At 45.4% G+C, this 20,070-nt stretch overlaps 2 protein-coding genes across 21 annotated transcripts in view; one reads left to right on the top strand and one right to left on the bottom strand.

The window, feature by feature from the left end:
* The window catches only part of sm (heterogeneous nuclear ribonucleoprotein L), a 101,288-nt gene that overhangs the window by 55,753 nt on the left and 25,465 nt on the right, over positions 1–20,070 (top strand). For 8 of the 20 annotated variants that reach the window (XM_033378650.1, XM_015184835.2, XM_015184832.2 and 5 more), the window contains exon 6: positions 6,636–6,707. The exons of 6 other annotated variants lie outside the window; for them this stretch is intronic. In XM_033378650.1, the coding sequence (XP_033234541.1) occupies positions 6,636–6,707 (72 nt within the window). Of the gene's footprint in view, positions 1–3,858; positions 4,917–4,975; positions 5,257–6,635; positions 6,708–20,070 lie in introns of those variants that run through there. 6 more of the 20 variants (XM_033378653.1, XM_033378652.1, XM_033378659.1 and 3 more) reach the window with 2 other exon arrangements.
* LOC117183726 (chromatin-remodeling ATPase INO80) lies at positions 18,668–20,038 on the bottom strand. Its single transcript, XM_033378665.1, has 2 exons — positions 19,904–20,038; positions 18,668–19,843 (listed from the first exon to the last, which is right to left on the bottom strand). Exons 1-2 carry the CDS (start codon positions 19,910–19,912, stop codon positions 18,728–18,730), a joined length of 1,125 nt encoding a protein of 374 aa, XP_033234556.1. The 5' UTR covers positions 19,913–20,038; the 3' UTR covers positions 18,668–18,727.

Raw genomic sequence — 20,070 nt, 5'->3', positions numbered from 1 at the left:
TTCCCGCGTCCCCTTCGGCTGCCTGTGGCTGACTCCCAGGGGGGCCCCAGAAATGTGCACCGTAATCGCAGTCATTATTTATTTTATTTCCTAATGCACGGAAACGGCAGCAAAATAACAATCATACGAAAAACGGGACGGCGTATGCCGGAATTAGGTAGCAGAAATTTCAATAAAAGTCGAGACACAAATAAAACTAGACAAAGGACAAACGAAACGAAACAAAATGAAATGAAACGGGACGGGTCGGAAGCGAAACGGAAATGCCAAATGCCATAAAATAGAGACGAAGGGAGAGGGATAGAGACTCCCACGAAGGGTCGGCGGCAGGGTCCCTTCCTATTCTTTCGTTTAGAAGTGGGACAACTGAAGTTGAATATAAAACATGACAAAACTATTTCATGTTTACGATTAAATTATGTACGAGGTACTATGCTCGTAATCCTCGCAGTTCTACCAGCTAAGGTGTCCCTATGCCGCATGCCACATGCCCCAAAAGGATGTCTCCCTATAAACCACAACAATCGAATTAAATGCGCATAAATTATTCATACGTTCTCTCTCTCTCTCTCTCTGTCTCTCTGCCTCTCTCTTTGCTCTGGCACACATGCAAATCACGCTGGCAATCCTGTGACTGAGGGGCTGAGGGGCTGTGTGGCTGGGGCTGGGGCTGTGGCGTGTGTCGCCGTGGCAACTCCCCGTTCTCCCAGTGATTTCAATTATGGCTAGAGTTTTCGATCCTGCCGCATTCTTATTTATTTAAATTGCATTCAAATAACTTTCCCCTTCGCTTTTGCTTTCTTTATCCTAAATCAACATTGGATTGTCCTTAGTCCTGGGTTCACTGCAAAGCACTGCTTTCCCCCCGATGGGCTGTTTATTTTTATGACACAACGATTTCTGAAAGTGTCTGTAGTGGTGTGTGTGTGTGTGTGTGTGGTGTGTGTGTGGATGTCTGTGTGAGAGTGTGTCCTTCGGCCTGACTGCCTGCTGATTATTTTCGTTTTATCTTGAGCCTTGCGCCATTTTGGACCCCCAATTTGTTTTTAGTGCCCTCCATATGCTGCTGCCATTCAATGTGTTTGTGTGTCTGTCATTCCGGGGCCCCCTAACGCCCTCCCGCCCTCCCTTTCCCCCTCCGTACCCATCAAATACATCGTAATTATAACGGTTTACTTTTTCAGCATGGTTTATTTAATGCCCGAAAACCCAGCGAAAACTTCATGTAATCAGTGTGAATAATTTGTTGCCTTAGTGCCCTGATCTGATATGGGCTTTTATTTGCAGGAACCCTTGCCCCCAATCCCCGCCATAGTCCTCCGTCATAGTCCCCGTGATAGTCCCAGCCACAGGCACAAACATTTACGAGTATGTGCGGCATTATGTCTTCTCTGTGCAATTGCGTGGTCCTCACTCATTTAGAAGCAATTAAAATGGCTTTCATTGCTGCCCACATAATGGCCTGGGCCGGCTTTTGCTGCTTGGCCATACATTTTGAGAGCCCATGCCCCTAGTGGCCCATTGCCAGAACCAGAGCCAGAGCCCCCACTCGGTGACACTGGATGAGATGATGGCTCGACATTTCCGAGTGATGTCGAACATCATCATCATTATTATCGTCGCTGGGTTAGCAGCTCTGATGGAGACCTGGAGTCGAGTCTTGGTTAATTATAGGAAAACATTTGCATTGACAGAGCTTTCTCCACAGCACTCAATCCCCGCCGCAGCCTATTCATGTGCCTGATCTCAAGAGTAAATCATTATTACCGCACAGCGTCACCCACACACCCATCACGCACACTCACACTCTCATACGCATACCCATACGCATACATGGCCTTGATAGAGGGTCTAGATACATGTATGTAATATCTAAGCTAAGCTTTATATAGGAATAAACGAATGCTACTACTTCACTCACATATCCACATATCTTTGACAATCCATGGGAAAATATTCTACAATATACAATATACAATATATATATATATTGCTTTTAGTGAAAATACAATGTAATTTCTTGAATGGGGTTTCTTTTTCGTTAAGTTTTCATTTGTTCATTTATTTGCCTTCAAAATGTCTCTGATTCAGTGATTAAAGTGTTTCAAAAAGAAAAGAAAAAACCAGCAGAAAATCAGCTCAAGCCTCAGCGATCTCAGCACAACTGCAGCAACAACTACAACCTCAACACAATTCCAACACATGAAAAGCGTCTTACTAAACCTGCAACAACAAAAACAAAAACAACAACAACAGCTACAACAACAACAACAAGAACAAAACAAAGAAAAACACCAACCCACCGAATAAGAAAAATTAACAAAGATATATAGTAATCACTGCTAAAACTACTAAAACCTTAAATATGAAACACACTTGTAAAATACAATATATATATGCCCAAGAACACAACATTGCAACATAGAGCAACATACGACCAAGAATCACCACAACAACCACATCAAAGCCAGCAACAACAGCCACGCCACGCTACCAAAAATGATTTTCTGCTTAACCAAAAAAGAAGAATTCAACAAGAAAATACAGCCAAATCAATATGCAACAGAAAACATAAATAATCAGAAAAAAGAAACCAGAAACCAGATACACCCCTGCACTATTTGTACAAAGAGAGAGTTCCAGAAGAGAGCTGGAAAACGGGGAGACCTGGTTGGAGGGTCCTTTGCAATATAACAACAACCCAACAACAACAGCAACAACAACCAATCACTAACAACAACCCACACTTTTTACAAACAACACGTGTTTTGTGTCAACTTTTTTTGTAATGATTTGTTTTATTTTTGCAACAGTCTGTCGAGTATTTCAAATAATCCCAGTAACAGCTCCAAGAACTACAGCAACACAAGGATTGAACATAGATCTAGAACCGAAAACCAAATACCGAATGCGAGTAGTAGTGCGCATAGAACACCCTATATCTATCCACTATACGACCACACTGCGTGTGGTCAGAACAACTCCATCCCAACCATGCCTATAACCCGTGCAAACCCCTGCCTGCCTTGCCTGCCACGCCATCCGAACTAATCTCGATCCCACTAAATATACTCGTACAATACTAACCCCCCAGAATCAGAACCGAGTGAAAGCAGTACAGCAGTTATCGATTGAGAGAGAAAAAACCACCCACTCACTATATATATATATATATATACTCTTTGCTAACTTACTAATACCCTTTTGTTGTGTTTGTGTGCGTCTCTGTGTGCGTTGAAAGTTCCAGAACCAGAACTATATATTACTACTATATATATATTTATATGTATATATAGATATTGTCCACCAAAGTATTAAAACCAGTACAACTACAACAAAAACTACTACTTACAACTCCAACTACAACAACAACAGCTACAACAACAACAGAATGCAACCAACAACAACAACAAAAAATAATATAATATATATCTCTGCAAGAACGCACCAAAACAAGAAATTCAAGAAAAATTCAAAGTTTGAAAATTCTTTTGAAAAAATCATTCAATTTTATGCAATCTATACAACAAATCAATATAAATATATATAGACAAAAAAAAAGGTAAAACCCAAATTCAAAAACCACGAAAATGATACAAAAAAAACATGAAAATATATAGATATTTATATATAAATAAAACTCTTTGGGCAGGACCAAAAGCATCACAACAAATACCGAAACTTTGCAAGAATTCTCACTGTCTCTCTCTCTCTTCTTCTCTCTATCTGTCTACCTCTCTCTCTCACTCAAAATAAGTAAAAAAAAAACTCAGTAAAAAAACAAAAATCAGTAAAATATCACAACCAACACACTATCTACTATCTATCTCTATCTCGCTTGTGTTTGTCTGTGTGCAGGAGAGATGCAGATGCAGATGCATGGCACGGGCAGCGACTCCGACGCATCCAGAATGGTTGTTGTTGATAAGGATAATAAGGATGATGAGGATAAAGGTGTTGAGAATATGGATGTGGAGAATATCGAAGAGGATAAGGAGGAGCAGAGGCAGCGATGCATCGCGGGATCAATATCAAAGCTTAGATTCTCCACCACTACCATCCTAACAGATACTACCAGAACTACCACTACCACTACTTCTACTACTACTACTACTACTACTACTGTCACTACAGCCCCAGAAATTAGTAGTCGTTATAAGCCGGAAACGTATTTGAACAGATCCTTGAAATGTTGTTTGCCTGCCGGCTGAGGCGGAACGCCAAAAGTTTTTGAATTTTGTTGCATAAAACTGAAAAACAATTGATAACCGATATCATTGGAGTACCATTATATACTCCTTGAAATGCATAGATGTTGGCAAATGTGGTTGTTGCTGTTCCTGATGTGTTGACTGACAATCCGACGTATAAAATGAGAGAGTACCCCCATAAGATAAATCAAACAAAATCAAAATAGAACTATTTGCTAAATCCATATATTATATATGCTATATGGTATATAATATATATATACATATATATTTTGTGTTCTATTTGTCATACCATGAACCACAACATTTCAATTCAAACTTGAATTTTGTTTAGTTTAATCACAATTTTACCATTGGGATCTGTTCAAAGCTATGTAAGCCCTAGCCTTATACCATTCTCGTGTTATTATTGCTACTGATTCCGGGACATGTACTGTGTATAGTATAGTGAGTGGTATTAGTCGGTCGGTATTCGAGTGTATGTCATGTCTGTACGAGTAGTTCCCGTTCCCTCCGCCTCTGCCTCCGCCTCCGCCTCTGCCACCGCCGCCGCCAACGCCTCTGCCTCCGCCGGGCACAAGCCTCCCAGTTGTGACCCGCGGGGGCCTGGCTGGCCGGCCATACATGTATCGTATCGTATCAGATGAGTGGTGGTACGGAGAAGACAGGCGTCGGCGTCTCAACTACGCAGCGACTGTGCCGGAGGTGAGTCAGTTGAAGCACTCTAATCTAACTCTATGTCTAAGTACCATACAATTTCATAGCTTGTAAGTGCCAAAGCGATCCGATGCGATCCAATCCGATCCGATCCCAGAGCAAATGTCTGTAAATACTCTCGGACTCGTTATATACTATATATGTACTGTATAAGACTAGAATGACTATTCCATTCATCGATTGGGATCCTTTTGTGGTTCATGTGGGGATGGACGGAGAGATGTTTTTATTCCATCTCCCGAATCGGTCATCGAAAATCGACAATCGATGTAAATCATTAGCCCATTTAGCCATAAAAACTCAATAAAACAAACGCAAATGCCACACACATAAAAATTAATTGCACCACGCTGGCCGAAACATAACAGTTTGGCAATGGCAGGGGTTGGGGTTGGGGTGGGCGCTGGGGGCAAACAACAGCGAAAATAAGTAAATAAATATTTGAAACAGGTTCTGAACAAGTCGTCGGACTTTTAGCCATTATACGAGTATGCGGCTATTGGGGTCGCCATTGAATGATTGGCTGCTGCTGCTGCTACTGCTTCGATTTGGACTAGAAGTTGGCCCTGAAACACTGACAGTGCACCAACTCGGACCGAGCGTGTGAACGGTCTAGCGAAAGTGTGCCAGAACCTGGCCATACACTGTGCTATCGTGATCTATTCCACGCTAGATGGCACTCTCTGCCATTCTCCTTCAACATATTTTTGTATATTTCTTTGTCTCTCGTAAATAGCTCGATAATCTTGTTCAAAAAGCTCTTGATTTATGTGGCTGTCGCCTTTTATCTCAGCTGGTGACGTATGTGCTGGGGATGGGGGCTCTCTTCATTTCGCTAAAACTGTCTGCTGTCATAAATTAATCCACTTTAGATGTTGTATCAAATAAGAATTTCGGCATTTCTCTCTTATATATTTTTGAATGAATATTATTATTCGAACGCGACGCGTTCCGACTATGTATTCCTGTTCGCTCGTTCCGTGTAGCCGCGCGTGACTCTGACCTGCCCCAACTCTGAAATCCACTTTGTTGTCTGGTTTGCCTCCTCTCTACCTTACTTTACTGTATTTTATGTGTGTATAAAAACTGATTCACTGGCGTTCGAGGCAATGAACCAGGAGGGAGCAGCTGAACAGGCGGGAGCATTAGCGTGAATTTGAATTTATTCCCTTCTATGCCCTCCTGCTGCCCCTCTGTGTTGCCTTTTGCTCTTTCCGGGAATGGAGTACGGCAAACAGACCTTTCAGTAGTCCCATATGGTCTATGCCCGGGTTCGATTCCCGGTACGGGAAGATCTTCTTTTTGTTCTCATTTTGTTTTCCTTTTTGTTATGTCTGTGGGTTAAGCACACACACACACACAGACACTCAGACACCTACGTACACTGAGAACAATAGTGTGTTGAGCAAAAGTTAGCGTTTAGCAAACGAAAGAAATCACAACCGAGAGGAGGAGAATGTTGAGGAAGAAAGATCGCCACATATACACACACCACAACAACAACAACAAAAACAAAAACAACAGAAACATCAACGATAAAAAGCAAGCAATCAACAAGCAAACAACAACCAATCAACAACCAAACAACAATCAAACAACAACCAATCTACAACCACCCAGCAACCAAACCCAAACAGAAATTCAACAAATTTGTGGAAACATTTATCACGCGCAATCTGTTTGCCATTTGCTCTTGTCTCATTTCAGTTAAGGATATCGGAAATGGTCGCTCGCCATTACTGCAGGAGCCCCTATACGGTACACGACCTCAGCCCTACAGTGAGTAGAAGGCGCCTATTCATTTGTAGTTTCTGTTTAGCTGACAAATGTTGTACCTCCCCCTATCCCCCCAACCGAAACTATCTATCCATCCAGCCCAGCCCTACAGCCCACCAAAAACTTTCACATCAACCCCGATATTCGTTATGTTATCTAAAAACCCAAATGATTTTGGTGTGTGTTTCTATGTTCTTAAATATTTCAATTATTTATACGTTTCGTTGCTTGTTGTTTGTTTCTACACGAAGAGCCGGCTGGAATCAGTCTGACCTGACCTTTCACCCAGCTTCTCCTCTTCTCTCTCCTCTCATTTATGCAGTGCAGTGCAGCACAGAGCATTCGCTGGTGAAAAGTTTCTCTAATTGCTGCCACTTACGGAGCAATCATCACAGCCTTTGCTTCCTGGCGACATATGCGCAATTACCAGCAGAAGAAGAAAAAAATCTCATCCTAATTAAGTAGGTTATGAGACCGACACACTCTCGACCCAATTTCGTGGGCCCGCCTATTCCATTAACAGAAACGAGAGACTGTGGGCGGGGGGGGAAGAGTCAACTTTTGAGTCAACAAATAATCGAATGCTAGAGGAGTCCGGGCCCTAAAACGTGACTGGATGTAGATGTGGATGTGGAAAGTACCCAGCATCCACCGTCTTGAGTGTTTGCCGATTGCCTTACAGAAAATTGGCTGGTGTCAACGCCAGAGACCTGCAAAGGAAATGAGATATGTAAGAAGTGGGAAGTGGGAAATGGCTGGAGACCCTGGCTCAATATTATTCGAAGAACATGTGTCTTCATTTCGTTGTCGACTTTGTGGCCTGCCGAAACCCCCCAATCGATTCGTTTTCCTGCCCCACTCTTTGCGAAGTGGAAAATTAATTGATTTTTTATGGCATTTCCAGTATTTGCAGCATTTCAATTTCAATTGAGAGAATCCAAGTGTGAAATTCTCACCGAAAGCCAACCGAAACGTTTGCTTCAATTAGCCGGAAGGCAAAGAAAGTTCTCTTCTTGGCCATAATGATAAATGTCGGCTGCCACAATTCAGAAGAAAGGATCCATCGCAGAGGGATAAAATTAATCCCTTAATTAAGGCTTTTCAGCCGGAGCCGCCGTTTCTCTGGCCAAATCAGAACGGACTTATGTTCCCACCCCCCCGCCACCCTAAACTTTATTACTTATCGATCTTTTGCGTGAAACTTTTTCCTACCTACCCGGCCACCTAGGAGCGAACTGAAGGAAACTGAACGCCTCGAGGACGCATCTAGTTACAACTTTTGCATTATCTAAAAACAGCAAACTATAAACTAAAAAACTGTCTGCCACTGCCTGCTGCTTCCCGGCCTTCTGGTTATCAAAACTTATGTAACCTGGCTCGAGGCCCTGCTTTAGCAAGACCAAAATCTCTGTGGCCCGCCCCGAGTTGATGTTTAATTTTCTGCGTAAATAAGATTTGGAATTGGTTTGCTTTTGCTTTGCTTTTGCATTAGGCCAGGCATAAAGTTTTCCACACCGAAACAACAATTGCTGGAACTTGGCTTGGATGTGGTGCCTCGGCTGTTGCTATTCCCTTTGCCAGAGCTGTCTGGTTGGGGCTTTGGGGACAAACTGATGCAGAAGATTAAGTAAAAATCCGTCTCTAACTGATGCTTGGCTGCTGCTTTTAATTGCATTTTACGCAAAAGTTTAAGTTCTCTTCGTTGCCTAGGTTTCAATTAGGGTCTTGGGGGTTGGCTGCTATCTTTCGCCAGGCCCAATCCCCCACCCCTATGCGAAGTTTCCTCACAGCAAATACTGTGGGGAGTTGGAAAAACTTTTGGCGATTCGCCAGCTGCTTCTTTTAGTGGTTATACCCTGGTATTACCGGGGGCGTTAGTATTTTGGGTCAGTACTTTGTCACCCCGAAGGGGAAAAACCTTACCGAGCCTTAATCGATTGATGTGCCAGGGTATCCAAGGGTTCGAGCAGTGTAGCTACCCATCCGTTTTCTTTTATTTCTTGATATATTCTTGGGAGTTATTTCGTTGATTTTCGATAGTAAAAGCACTATCGGACTCTGCTCGGGAGTGCCGCCCCCATTCCGAGCAGGAGAAACTTTCACAACCAAATTTTCTTTACTGTTCAGTGTTCACTATTCACCGTTCAGTGTTTGTTTGATAATTGGCCATGGCCGAGGCATTCGGCATTGTAAGGGTCCCTCCCCTGGTTGGCATTCCTGTTTCGCTGGGATAAAGTTTTCCTTTGCCTCCAGCTGAAAAGTCGAAAGTCGAAATTCAATTGATTCGAGAGGGGGCAGAGACAGATACCACGAGGACCAAGTGTAGATAAAGGGAGAGTTCAAAGTGTAATGGATTCATTGGGTTTGTTTTCTGTTTTATTCTATTTTTATTGTAATTTTTACCCTCTTCTTTTGTTGGTTGCATGTTTGTCGGTTGTTGTTGGTCGGTTGTTGGTTGTTGGCATGCCTCCGGCCAAATAAATGTGGTTAAGCACTGTGGCGAATACATACAACATACAACATACAACATACACGTGCATATTGTATGCTTCGTGTTGGCAAATATTTTGCTGTGCCATAGCTCTTGTTTTATTTTAGTTGGCTTTTTGTGCAATTTGTTGCTTCGCTTCGTTCTTTCCAAAGTTAATTTGAATGGTAAATGGAATTGAACTGTTGGATTTGTTATTTCACCTTCACCGTGTCTACATTTAACATTTCTCCATCGCTTTCCCCTCAAGGTTCGCGCTGTCCTGCCAAATGAGTTTATGCATAGTTGATCAGGCGCTGCTTTTCCCTTTGTCAATTTCCTCCTGGCTTACGGGTCTCCTCCCATGCCTAATCAGAAAATAACAGCAGTCCGCATCGCATCTCAGCTGCACTTATGGAAAGGCCGGAGACGCAGAGCAGGATGGAGTGGAGTGGAGTTGAGTGGAGTCCTCGACGATTCAATTCATTGGGGCTTTGTTTGTGTAGCCAGTTTTCCTTGGCCTGCTGCCTAATAAGCATCCTTGGGGAAATTATGATGAGCAGAATTCAATTTCGTGTTAAATTTGCAGTGAATCCGTTTCGTTCTTGTTCTCGGACTCGGACTCACTTTAGTGGGAATTTCCGCAAGAAAAAAAATATATATATATACATGGGTGGAAGCAGTCGCTTCTTTCAACCCCCTTTCTGTCTTTGTTTAGGCCTGGCCAAGTTTTCATATTTCCGAGCCATTTTCGTCAAGTTTTCGTGACCCGCTCACAAAAATGCAAATATGTTGGGTTGGTTCCTTTGTTTTGGCTTTGCTCCTATATTATTAAAAAAATAAATTTAAATCTTTTATCGCTGTATCTTGGCTGCATTCGCAGCCCTCTCCTTCTCTGTGGGTCTTCGTTTTTTGTTTAACCACAATGAGCGCTTTTCATTATTTGCTGTGAAAAACATTTGCCTTTCCTTTCATTATTTGATTATTCTTTGTTGCTGCATAAAAAAGTATTTTTAATTTTACCACAAAGTTTTTTTTCACTCTTCTTTCTGGTGCTCTGTAAGCAAATGAAATGCTAAAGTGATTTTTATTAAAAAGTTTACTTTTTAATCTGATGTGCCCCAACTTTATTTATTTTATTTTTGTTTTTTTTTTTAGGATTTTTGTGTGTCCTTTGTTTTTTTGCATAATTTTCTGCTCTGCGGTTTGTCTTCTAGCATATGCCAGCGGGGTTCATTAAAATAAAAATACAATTTTTTTTTTTACAGAGGAATGAGGAAGCACGGAAGGCAGGCATTTAACGAAGGGCTGTCCCAAAAACTGTGTTAATTAGCAGGCGACCGGAGCAAGGCGATCTTTAGAGCTGCTCCAGAAAAGTATGCTAAGCTAACGGAATGATCCTGGGACTCGTTCCACTCGACCCCATGCAATCCCAATTGCAATTCTTTGTGATTAACATATTTATGGCCTCGGGGCTGTACCTCTTTTGTTGCCAGCCTGTGGGAACGTTCCACGCTCCTTGGCAATCATTCACACCTCTAAGCCGGGACGGGTCGGGCCTGCCAACAGCCGTCTCTGGTCCCTGGTCCCTGGTCCCGTGGGTGTTGGGCGAAACGCGTTAAAGCATTGAGCCCCCACGGAGATTCCAATGGGCCGCAAATCCGACCAGCGCTCGTAATGCCTGTAAATACAAAATGGCCAACATCCCACGGACCGGAAGTTGTGCTGCTTCTGGCAATGGCGGCGGCGGCTGAGGCGATGTCTGGCATAACTGTAACTACGCTTCGTTTTTTACTGCCGTTTCCGCCGCAGTAGAAAATTTGTTTAATTTTAATGCAAGTGCTGTTTCTGGCGCTCTTTCGGTTGCTGCTCTCTAGGGATCGGGGTCACTTTGCCATTTGCCATTTGCCATTCAGGACTTCAGGAATTCTCTGAAATATTTAAGGGGTTGGCTGCTACCATTCCTTTCCGATTTATCTGAAATTCAGCAGGCCGAAATGCAAGTCTCAAGTTTGAATTGTGTGTCATATATTTCTTTGGTTTTCCTCTGTTTTTTTCTTCTGCTTTTTCCCATGTTGGCTCAGCTGTCAAGGGAAACTTTTATGAGAAATTGAACATCGGAGCCTGCCTCTGCTCGTTGGCAGCGGCTGCGGCTGCGGCTGCTGCTGTTCCTGCTGCTCCTTCTGCTGCTGTGTTTTGCATTATTGCCCTGCCACAACAGCCTGCGGCATTGCATTTGAAAGTTATCAGCAGAAAAACAGAGGAGCGGAAAAACTATCCAAAAGAAAACTCCCTGCTGCGGCTGCTGCTGCTGCGGAATGGCATAATTTTCCCTCACACCACCCGCCGTTATCCGACAATTGTGAAGGAAAGAAAGCTCGATTTCAGTTGTTGAGTGTTTTACAATTGTTACTCGAACACTCGTATGCCACGTTGCATGCCACAGCACGGGCAATCCCATCTGCCGTCGTATCTGCCATCAACACATCATCTTGTGTACCTTTTTTTGGGATGGATTGTGGGCTCCCAAGGGGCGGGGTTTTTTTATTACAAAATATTGGCAACAGTCTGCCACAAATTGAGGAAGCCAAACGTTTACTGCCACCCCCCCGCCCCACACACATCCCCCACACATTATCGTCCCCATCTTGTGTGTGGTGTGCTGCCATTGTTGTCGGAGCTGTCTTTCTCTGTCTCTGTCTCTGGTATTGAAACATTTCTGGCCAGATAATAATTTTTCTTTATTATTTTGTGGCCTTAGTCGGAGTCGTCTCTCCTTCCTGGATATGTGTGTGTGTGTGTGTAAGTGCTGCTGCTGCTGCTGCACTTGTCTGCCTGGCCGTCTGGTGTGGCTGGGTGAAGATAATTGGCGCATTTTGCCACTCGCAGCCATCCCAGGGTCATCTCGATCCGAATCTGAATCTGACAATCCATTGTCAACTTTTGTCCCCCCGTGGTGGCACAATATGGCCAGCAATTTGTCCATCATCACTGGCATCCCATCATCGTCATCTTCATTGTGTGTAATTGCACGTTCTGACAGAGATGCCTCTTTCGCCAGCTAATTGTGATAAAGCGTGCCACCATACAGATACACAGATATTCAGTCGCATACAGACTGAAGGAAAATAGGCCCATAGAGGAGCCAAGGGTTTGGCTTTTGATCAATCTATAGGAGTTCATATTCAAGCTATTTTATGTACATGTGATGGACTCTTTTGAAATTGTTTTCTATTAGATGTCTGCTCCAGTTTTATATCATTACCAAAAGGGAAAACTTTGCCCTGGTGGCCGGCCAAAGTTTTAGGGAGTCTTGTTCCTGGGGGCCTGGTTTTGTCTTCATCAGTCATTGGCAGTCGCCTGGCACTGCCACTGCCACTGTCAGTGCTCAAAGATGCATGGAGCTTAAATTGGCATCGCCACATCTCCACACGCAGGGAGCACACAAACAGGCACATGGACAAGGGGATGCATGAGGCATGCAGCAGCACACACAAGTGGATGCAAGTGGAAACAATGGAGTGACAGGGACATTGTGAAACTGTCATCGACGGTTGTCGGCCAACTAAGCATTTAATTTTAGCCCAGCCAGCGACAATTTTAGCGAGGCCCGCAGGAGGATGGCGGCGGCCCAGAGTCGAGCACCCAGGCCCGTACCCGGACCCGGACCCGAGCCCGAGCCCGGGCCCAGCGGCCACTTTGCGGCGCTCTGTTGGCTGTTGTTGCCGTTGCGCAATATGCAAACTGCTGTTAACTGTTGACGTTGGGAAATTGAACGAGTGACTGTAACAAAAGGCAAGGCAACTTGTCCAAAACACAATGAATGCGAACCGGGCAAATCCGAATGCGACTGGGACTGCGAATGGGAATCCGACTTGCAGACGTCGCGATGTCGCTGATGGCCGGGAAATTGAATTAGCCAAGTGCTTGAAAGTGGTTACAATGGACGCTGGGACTGGCTCTGGTTGGGGATACCGCGAGATACCGTTAGAGGGCCTCGTGAATTATGCACTTCTCGAATTAATTGCAGACAGCGAGAAGATATCAACCGCATCTCCTTTGCAGGAGAGAAAGGGAACTTATTCAATTAAACTTTTGCCTTTTCCTGGCTGGTGCTCGTAGTGGGAAATGTGCTTCTGGCGGTGGCATCCTTGGACAGTCGCCACAACCGCCGACTGTGGTAGGGGGCTTGGGGGCAGAATAACTTTGGTTCTAAATGAAATTTCATTAAAATATAATATTTGCTCGGAGACAGAGGCCAAGCTTCATCTGGTGCCCCCCACATGGTGACATGGTGTGTTCCAAAGGACAGGGGGCGTGGCACATGTGGCATGCGTTTAAATAAATTTTTCACTTGATTCTTGCTGCCTCCGAGTGGCGACTGGCGACTGGTGGCTGGTGGCTATGCAGCATCTGTGCAGCTTGCAGCTGCTGCATGCAAATTAGAGCGTTATTATATTGCACTGCAATCGGGCTAAGGGGCTCTGATGAATGGGAAATGTGCGGCACGCAACCCGCCCCATACTCCGCCTCCTCCTGCTGCTCCTCCTGCTGCTCCTCCTGCTCCACCGTCCCTCTCGAGGGCGACAGTTGCTGACGTTGAAAGCATTTGACTTTTTGGCTGCAGTCCCCGACGACAGGCACAGCCCCAACTTGATCCGAATCTCTGGGGACGTTGTTTGAACAAAACTATTTCCCTGGGAAAACTCTCTGATTTATGCATGTTCTGCTGCCACATGAGTCCTTTGCCCCACCGCCCATCCATCCAGCCAGTCACATTGTTTGATTAATTTCATAAGCTTCGTTGTGCCGCTGCCTGTCTCCCATGCTGCCTGCTGCCTGCCACCGCCTGCCAGCAATTACGTCACAAAAAGGACAACATTCCAGGAGCTCTCCAGCCAGCAGGGAGAGTCACATGTCACTTGTGTGTGAGCTTTAATTGTTCGCCAGGAACATTGTTGTGTGTGGCAAACACTTGAAGGGCTTAAAGAGATTGTCCAGCTTATTGGGGCAAAGGAAATCTGAGCCGTTTGCTCAGCTCACATAAGCCAGAGACCGCAGGGAGAAGTGCCTAGTGTGCCACACGTTCAGGGAATATTCTCTGGCAATCCTCTGGCAGTAGTTGCAGTCTTTAATGGTTTCGCTTTATTGTGGTCCTTCCAAGGCAGCATGAATAATTGGTCTTCTTATTCATTTCTGAGTCATTTAACATTCATAAAATATATGCAATCTCTGCTTCTGTTTCTGTTTCTCTTGGTCCAGTAACGGCCTGGCCATCGTCTTCCGTAAGCCGTAAGAAAGGCTGGTCGAACTAATCCCAGATGTCGACAGCTCGCCTTAACATCCTCCGAGACGAGTCCTTTCTAATAACATTCAGCTTGGGCTGTTCTCACAGATGGATGTGCAATTTCTTGTAAATTTAATTTCCTGCTTTACATTTCTGCTCATTTCGCTCGCTCTGACTTTTGCTCTTGTTGGCTTTGCATTTTTGGCAGGCGAGCGATGAACGAAAAGATGATGCCCTCATTGCCCATCAGCTATGCAGAATTCATTTCCTCATTCGTCGTTCGAATAGTGAATCATTTGCAAAGTCCTCCCCTGCAACAACTTTCAAAAGTTAATTGATTTTCCAAATTTTTCCCGACACAATGGCAATCATATCCTTTATGGTGAGGTCTGCCCTTGGCATACTAATTGATGGCTAGTCCTTGGACATGTAAGTGCATTTTCACGACTTTATTGTTATGGCCAGCCTATGGAAATGGTCAAAAGTGCTTGTGAAATCCGTTTGGCAATCAAAGCAAAGGCAAGCAAAGAAACCTGCCGAGCCGATAGATACCCTCGCAGATTCATATATTAATGGATTCTCTATTTGCTGTGCAGGGTGTGTTATGAAATAATCGTAGTGCCCTCGGAAAGGGTAGAACCTATGCCGAATATTTCCCCAATTACTCAGCACAAAGCCCGAAAGCCAAAAGTTGTGTGCAAAAATGTTTTTCCCTGCCAATGAGACGTGAACTTTTATGGTCCTCTCCCTCTCTCACCTCTGCCCTCTCATGTCAGGCAAACTAATTGATTTTAAAATAAATAATGACTAATCGCCACCTGCACTAGCAGCAGCAGCAGCAAGCGAAAGGGAAAGGGAAAGGTGTGCCAGCTCTTTCTCTCTATCTTTCTCCCTCGATTCTCTGGTGGGGAAATTTCGTGACCCCTTTCCCTCCTCTTGCGGGAACTCTATCGCTTTCTGGGTCGAATCTAGTGGCTCTGCGCAGACAAGGGTTAACCCGTTCCCGACCAGAGAGTTCCTCTCCTTTCCTTTCCACCTCTTGATTAATTGAAATTTCACTCACTGTCAAGGTGTACTACGTGTGTTTGTGTTTGTGTTTGTATTTGTGTTTCTGTGTTCGGGGTTGCCCGAAAAGGTTGCTTGTGTGGGCGTGCCAGCAGCCAGCTGGGAGTTGGAGGGACGCTGGCAAGGACCGACCAGAAGCGCAGCTCGGGAGAAGCATTTTCAAATTAATTGAGTGCGCTAATTTTGGCAAAAAGGTTTTTTAATTGATGGCAGGAGCTGCTCTACGAATCGCGGAAGAACTTGTTTACCACCAAACTACTCGGCGGTTCCAGTGAATTGAATTTCATTTGAAGTTAGGCAACAAAATTCGAGCCCTTAAATCAATAAAGTGTTTTAGGAATTGCATGTTTTTTGCTGAATTTAATACAAATGCTTTGAGCATTTAATTCAATTGGTCTGAAAGCCTTTTAGCGATTGATTTTGGTGCCCTTTCATTGATTTAACTCGAATCGGATTACTATAGTTTAACCTTCAATGCCATTCAATACTCGTAGAGCCCCAGAAACGACAGCACATGAGCTTAATTAACACAGATATGTAGGCTCATATCAATGATGAATGTACCCTCTTTTTCATGGGCAAATCCTCCTACCTTGGACTTCCTTCCTTTCTGCATTTTCACACTAATTTTCTTCATGTGGATTTGTGGGTCGTTCCTCGTTTGTGCGCCCGCAATTTGCATTCAGTATGAGTGCATGCATTTGGCATCTCTGCTCGGTACTCGTACATGTTTTGCCTGTTCTTGTGCTTTGTGGATTGACTGTTTCTGCAGCCAGAGGCTGTGATGATTTTCACACCAAAGTCTGGGCATTTGGCTGGCATTTGTGGTGTTGATGATGCGGTAATTGTGCTGCAAGTGGCAGTTGGCCTCATGAATGGATCGGCATCAGTAATGTTATTTCTGGCCATTAGAGACTCGGACTATCCGTCGATTGTCGAAAACAGAGGGCCAGGGACTGCAGGAAATTCCATTGGATTACTGCTTTACATATGCGTGCAGTTCTGGCTCTGTTTCAGCATATCCTTTGGCAAGTAATGACCCAAAAATCTAAATTTCTCTTGCTACATTTGCTCCTGATGCTGGCCGCCAACGCCGAAGGACAGATAGTATGCCAGAACAACCTCTGGGCCGCATTTACATACAACATACAACATACATATATATCTGGCCTAATGCTATGCCCGAGGGGATAGGATGGGGCCTGGGCTTGGGCTCCATCCCCGGGCATGACATACCATCCCCTGGCTGTGTGCCAGGGCAAAGTGCTGCTCCAGCAGGATACTCGCACGCAACAGAAGAGTCCTCCAGCCTTCGTGTTTGCCCTTCGCCAATATTCAAAAACTGATTTTCATATGTCTTTCGAGTTTATTTGCGACCAGGCAGATTGTGGGTAGACACACGGCCCAGCCCAGCCCAGCCCCGCCCTGCCCTGCCGCTGGGGCACTTGTCTCCAGCTCCGTATCTGTATCTGTGCCGTCAGCCTCTGCTGCTGCTCCTTCTGCTGCTGCTGCTGCTGAGTCTTATCATCCCTCGCACACGCACCAAAGTTGGCCGAGTGTATGCGAATTTTTCCTTTCCCTCCAACTTTTTTTATTGGGTCCCGAATTAAATTCGCAGCACATTCAAGGCGAGGCCCTGGACTGAAACTGGAAGGTTCCTGTGCAAGTTTTTTGAAAAGCGATTTCGAATGCAAATTTCATTGGGGGCCCCGTTCGTTTTCCCCCTCGGCATGTGTGCGCATGGAGATGGAGTTGGAGATTAAAATCAATTCAATTTGCAGCAGGCCAACAAAAGTGGTAATAATTTTTGTTCTTTGTTTTCCACACACTCTGCGGAAGTTCATATTTTGTTGCCTTACATTCTTTTACTTAAAATAATGAGATTTTAAGCGAGAGCAAATTTGCGATGAGTCTTTGGCATCGGCTTAAGCGATGTAGGGAAATGCGATTGGGGTTTTCCGGTACACGGCAAGAGGCGACTGGATGTACAGCTGGAGCTGAAACGAAAACCGAATCTAGAGCCCAACCAGCTGGCTCTTAATTGACTCATTTCTTAGCTCATTCGATTCCGTGCCAGACACCCTGCCTCTGCCTGCCTGCCTGCCGACAGTATATCACACGTTATGCACCATTAAGTGTTCATTTAATAGCGGGCCATTTATCAATTCCGCCGTCGATGCTGCCAAATGTTGAGGAAAACGCCAGGATGAGCTACCAGGACTGTTGGCTGTTCGCAGTTGGCAGCAAAAATCATGAATAATGAAAACAGAAAGGTGGAAGGACGCAAGCGAGCAGGGAAGCCATCCGAAGCTGCGTTTGTCATAATAAAAGTAACTTAAAAATTGGACGGAAATATCTGAGCGAACATAAATCAATGTCCTCCTGTCCTGCATCTGGTGCGCATCCCGGCTCTGGCCAATCGGGCGCCTGATCTGCGCCAGGTACAGCACGGCGTATGCGTGATTTATTTTGCTGCCAGGCGTTGAAATTATGCTGGGAATATTTTCCAGGGGGTTGTCGTAATTAGTCAGACCCAAAAGCAATTGGCAGAGCGCAGCACAGCCATCAGCGTATCCCGTGATTAGCCCCGCGCAAATGCAGGAGCTCCACATCCACATGGAAGCCAGCTCCGCGGTGGGTTTATCCTGTGTTTAGTATTTACTCTACGCTCGTAAATTGTCAAACTTGTGTCAACTTCTGCTGGGAGTGTATCTAGCTGTGTATCGCTGTGTCCTGTTTGCTTAGGCACAGCGCACGGGTGGCAGGTGCGGCTGCGGGTGCGACTGCAACTGATGTTGCTCTTGCAAAACTCCCAACGGGCTGCCGCAATTTATTGCTGTCCTGTTCCTGGCCGCATCGAGATCCGCCTTTGGGGCAATCAAATACCAAAATGGCTTCGCTGCGCTTTGACATTTAATTGCGTCGTTCTCGGAATGGAATGTTTATGAAATATTTTTGCTCTACTTGTCACGGCTCTGCCCCCCACCCCCACCCAGACCCAGACCCATACCGACACCCAAACCCACCATCTCGCCACCTCTCCTGCTTCTCTGCCATAGGTTCTCATTTGTTGCCGATTTTAATATACGGTCGCATCGATTAGCATTCTGTGTCTATATCAGCGATCCCCCAATGCTAGCACAGTTTTCAATTTGCTGATTGGCCTGTGGAGAAAAGGCCCACCAAGCCCAGCTCACATCAGGATTACTTTATTGAATGCAGCACTTGAGATTCGGCTGCTACTTTGGCTGTCTTGGCCTTTATCCGACGGTTGCTGGTCTTGGTCCGGCGTTTGCCGTGCTTGGACCGACGGTGGCCGGGCCTGGCCCGACGCTTGCCGAGCCTGGCCTTGTTCCGGCGCAAGCCGTGCTTCAGCTTCCGGTTCTTGTGCTTTGACCTCCTGTGAAGGCGGGCGCGCGACCTGTAAGTTTTGACCCGACGCGACCGATGTCTGGCGAGCGTCCGGCCATTCACATCGTACGACTCCACTTCCTCCACAGATATCTCCTTATTGGCATCGTAGTGGTACGAGTAGCACTTGACCTTCCCATTTTCGATCAGGCACAGCCAGCTGATGTCATGCCAATTCGCGGTTAACGCTGGAGGGTCTACCTCGCAAGCCTCTCCCTGGCAAGACTTACTGCCAGAGATGTCGTAGTCCGAATTTGCGCCTGTTGGTTGAGGTTCAGGCTCCGGTTCAGGCTCCGGTTCAGGCTCAGGTTCTGGCTCAGGCTCTGGCTCAGGTTCTGGCACAGGTTCTGGCACAGGTTCTGGCTCAGGTTCAGGCTCTGGTTTAGGCTCTGGCTCAGGCTCTGGCTCAGGTTCAGGCTCAGGTTCAGGCTCCGGTTCAGGTTCAGAAGGAGGGACATACGGGCCTTCCGGGTCAAGTGTCGTTGGTTCCTCCGTGGGTTGCGAAAGAAATGGTGGCCTGTTGACGGTACACCAGACGTTCAGCTTGTCAATCATGTTTTGGATGGCACCACCGGCCAACAGCTCCTTCATCACCAATTCACTGATGGAGGTCACCACATCCGTGCTCATCGGCTGATCTAGGCTGTGCTTTTCGACCTGCTTGAGAATCACCTTGGTGGCTCCCAAAATGGTTACCTCCATCAGCTCGTCCTTGGTAACTTCTGGCGCACACAGTTCCCCCGAGTGCTTAATAATATTAGGTTTCGGAATTGTCGCTACGTCGATTGGGGGGTCTACACCACCTTCATCTCGCCGTTGAATGCGAGTGCGACTTCGGTGGCTTCTAGCCTCCACGTCCAGCAGTCCAGTTGTTGTGCCCAGAAGGAGCAGCAGCCACAGAGATTGCCTCTGCAATAAAAAAAAATGTTACATAATCCTTTAGACAAGTACCTTTCCAATATATTTTACCATTTCCATTTGCCAATCCACCTATGGCATTCACCTTTACGTTTGGAGTATACAATGGAATTAGAAATGGAATGAATATTTGCTGTGCTGTTGACTCTTTCGGTCTATGCTCCGATTCGATTCGATGTGGAAAGAAACGCTTAGACACGCCTTAGGCTTGCCTATAA

Source organism: Drosophila pseudoobscura, chromosome 3, assembly GCF_009870125.1.
Source record: "Drosophila pseudoobscura strain MV-25-SWS-2005 chromosome 3, UCI_Dpse_MV25, whole genome shotgun sequence".
Classification (NCBI taxonomy): domain Eukaryota; kingdom Metazoa; phylum Arthropoda; class Insecta; order Diptera; family Drosophilidae; genus Drosophila; species Drosophila pseudoobscura.
The sequence above is the reverse complement of the archived record's forward strand: the minus strand, read 5'-3'. Positions and strand labels throughout refer to the sequence as shown.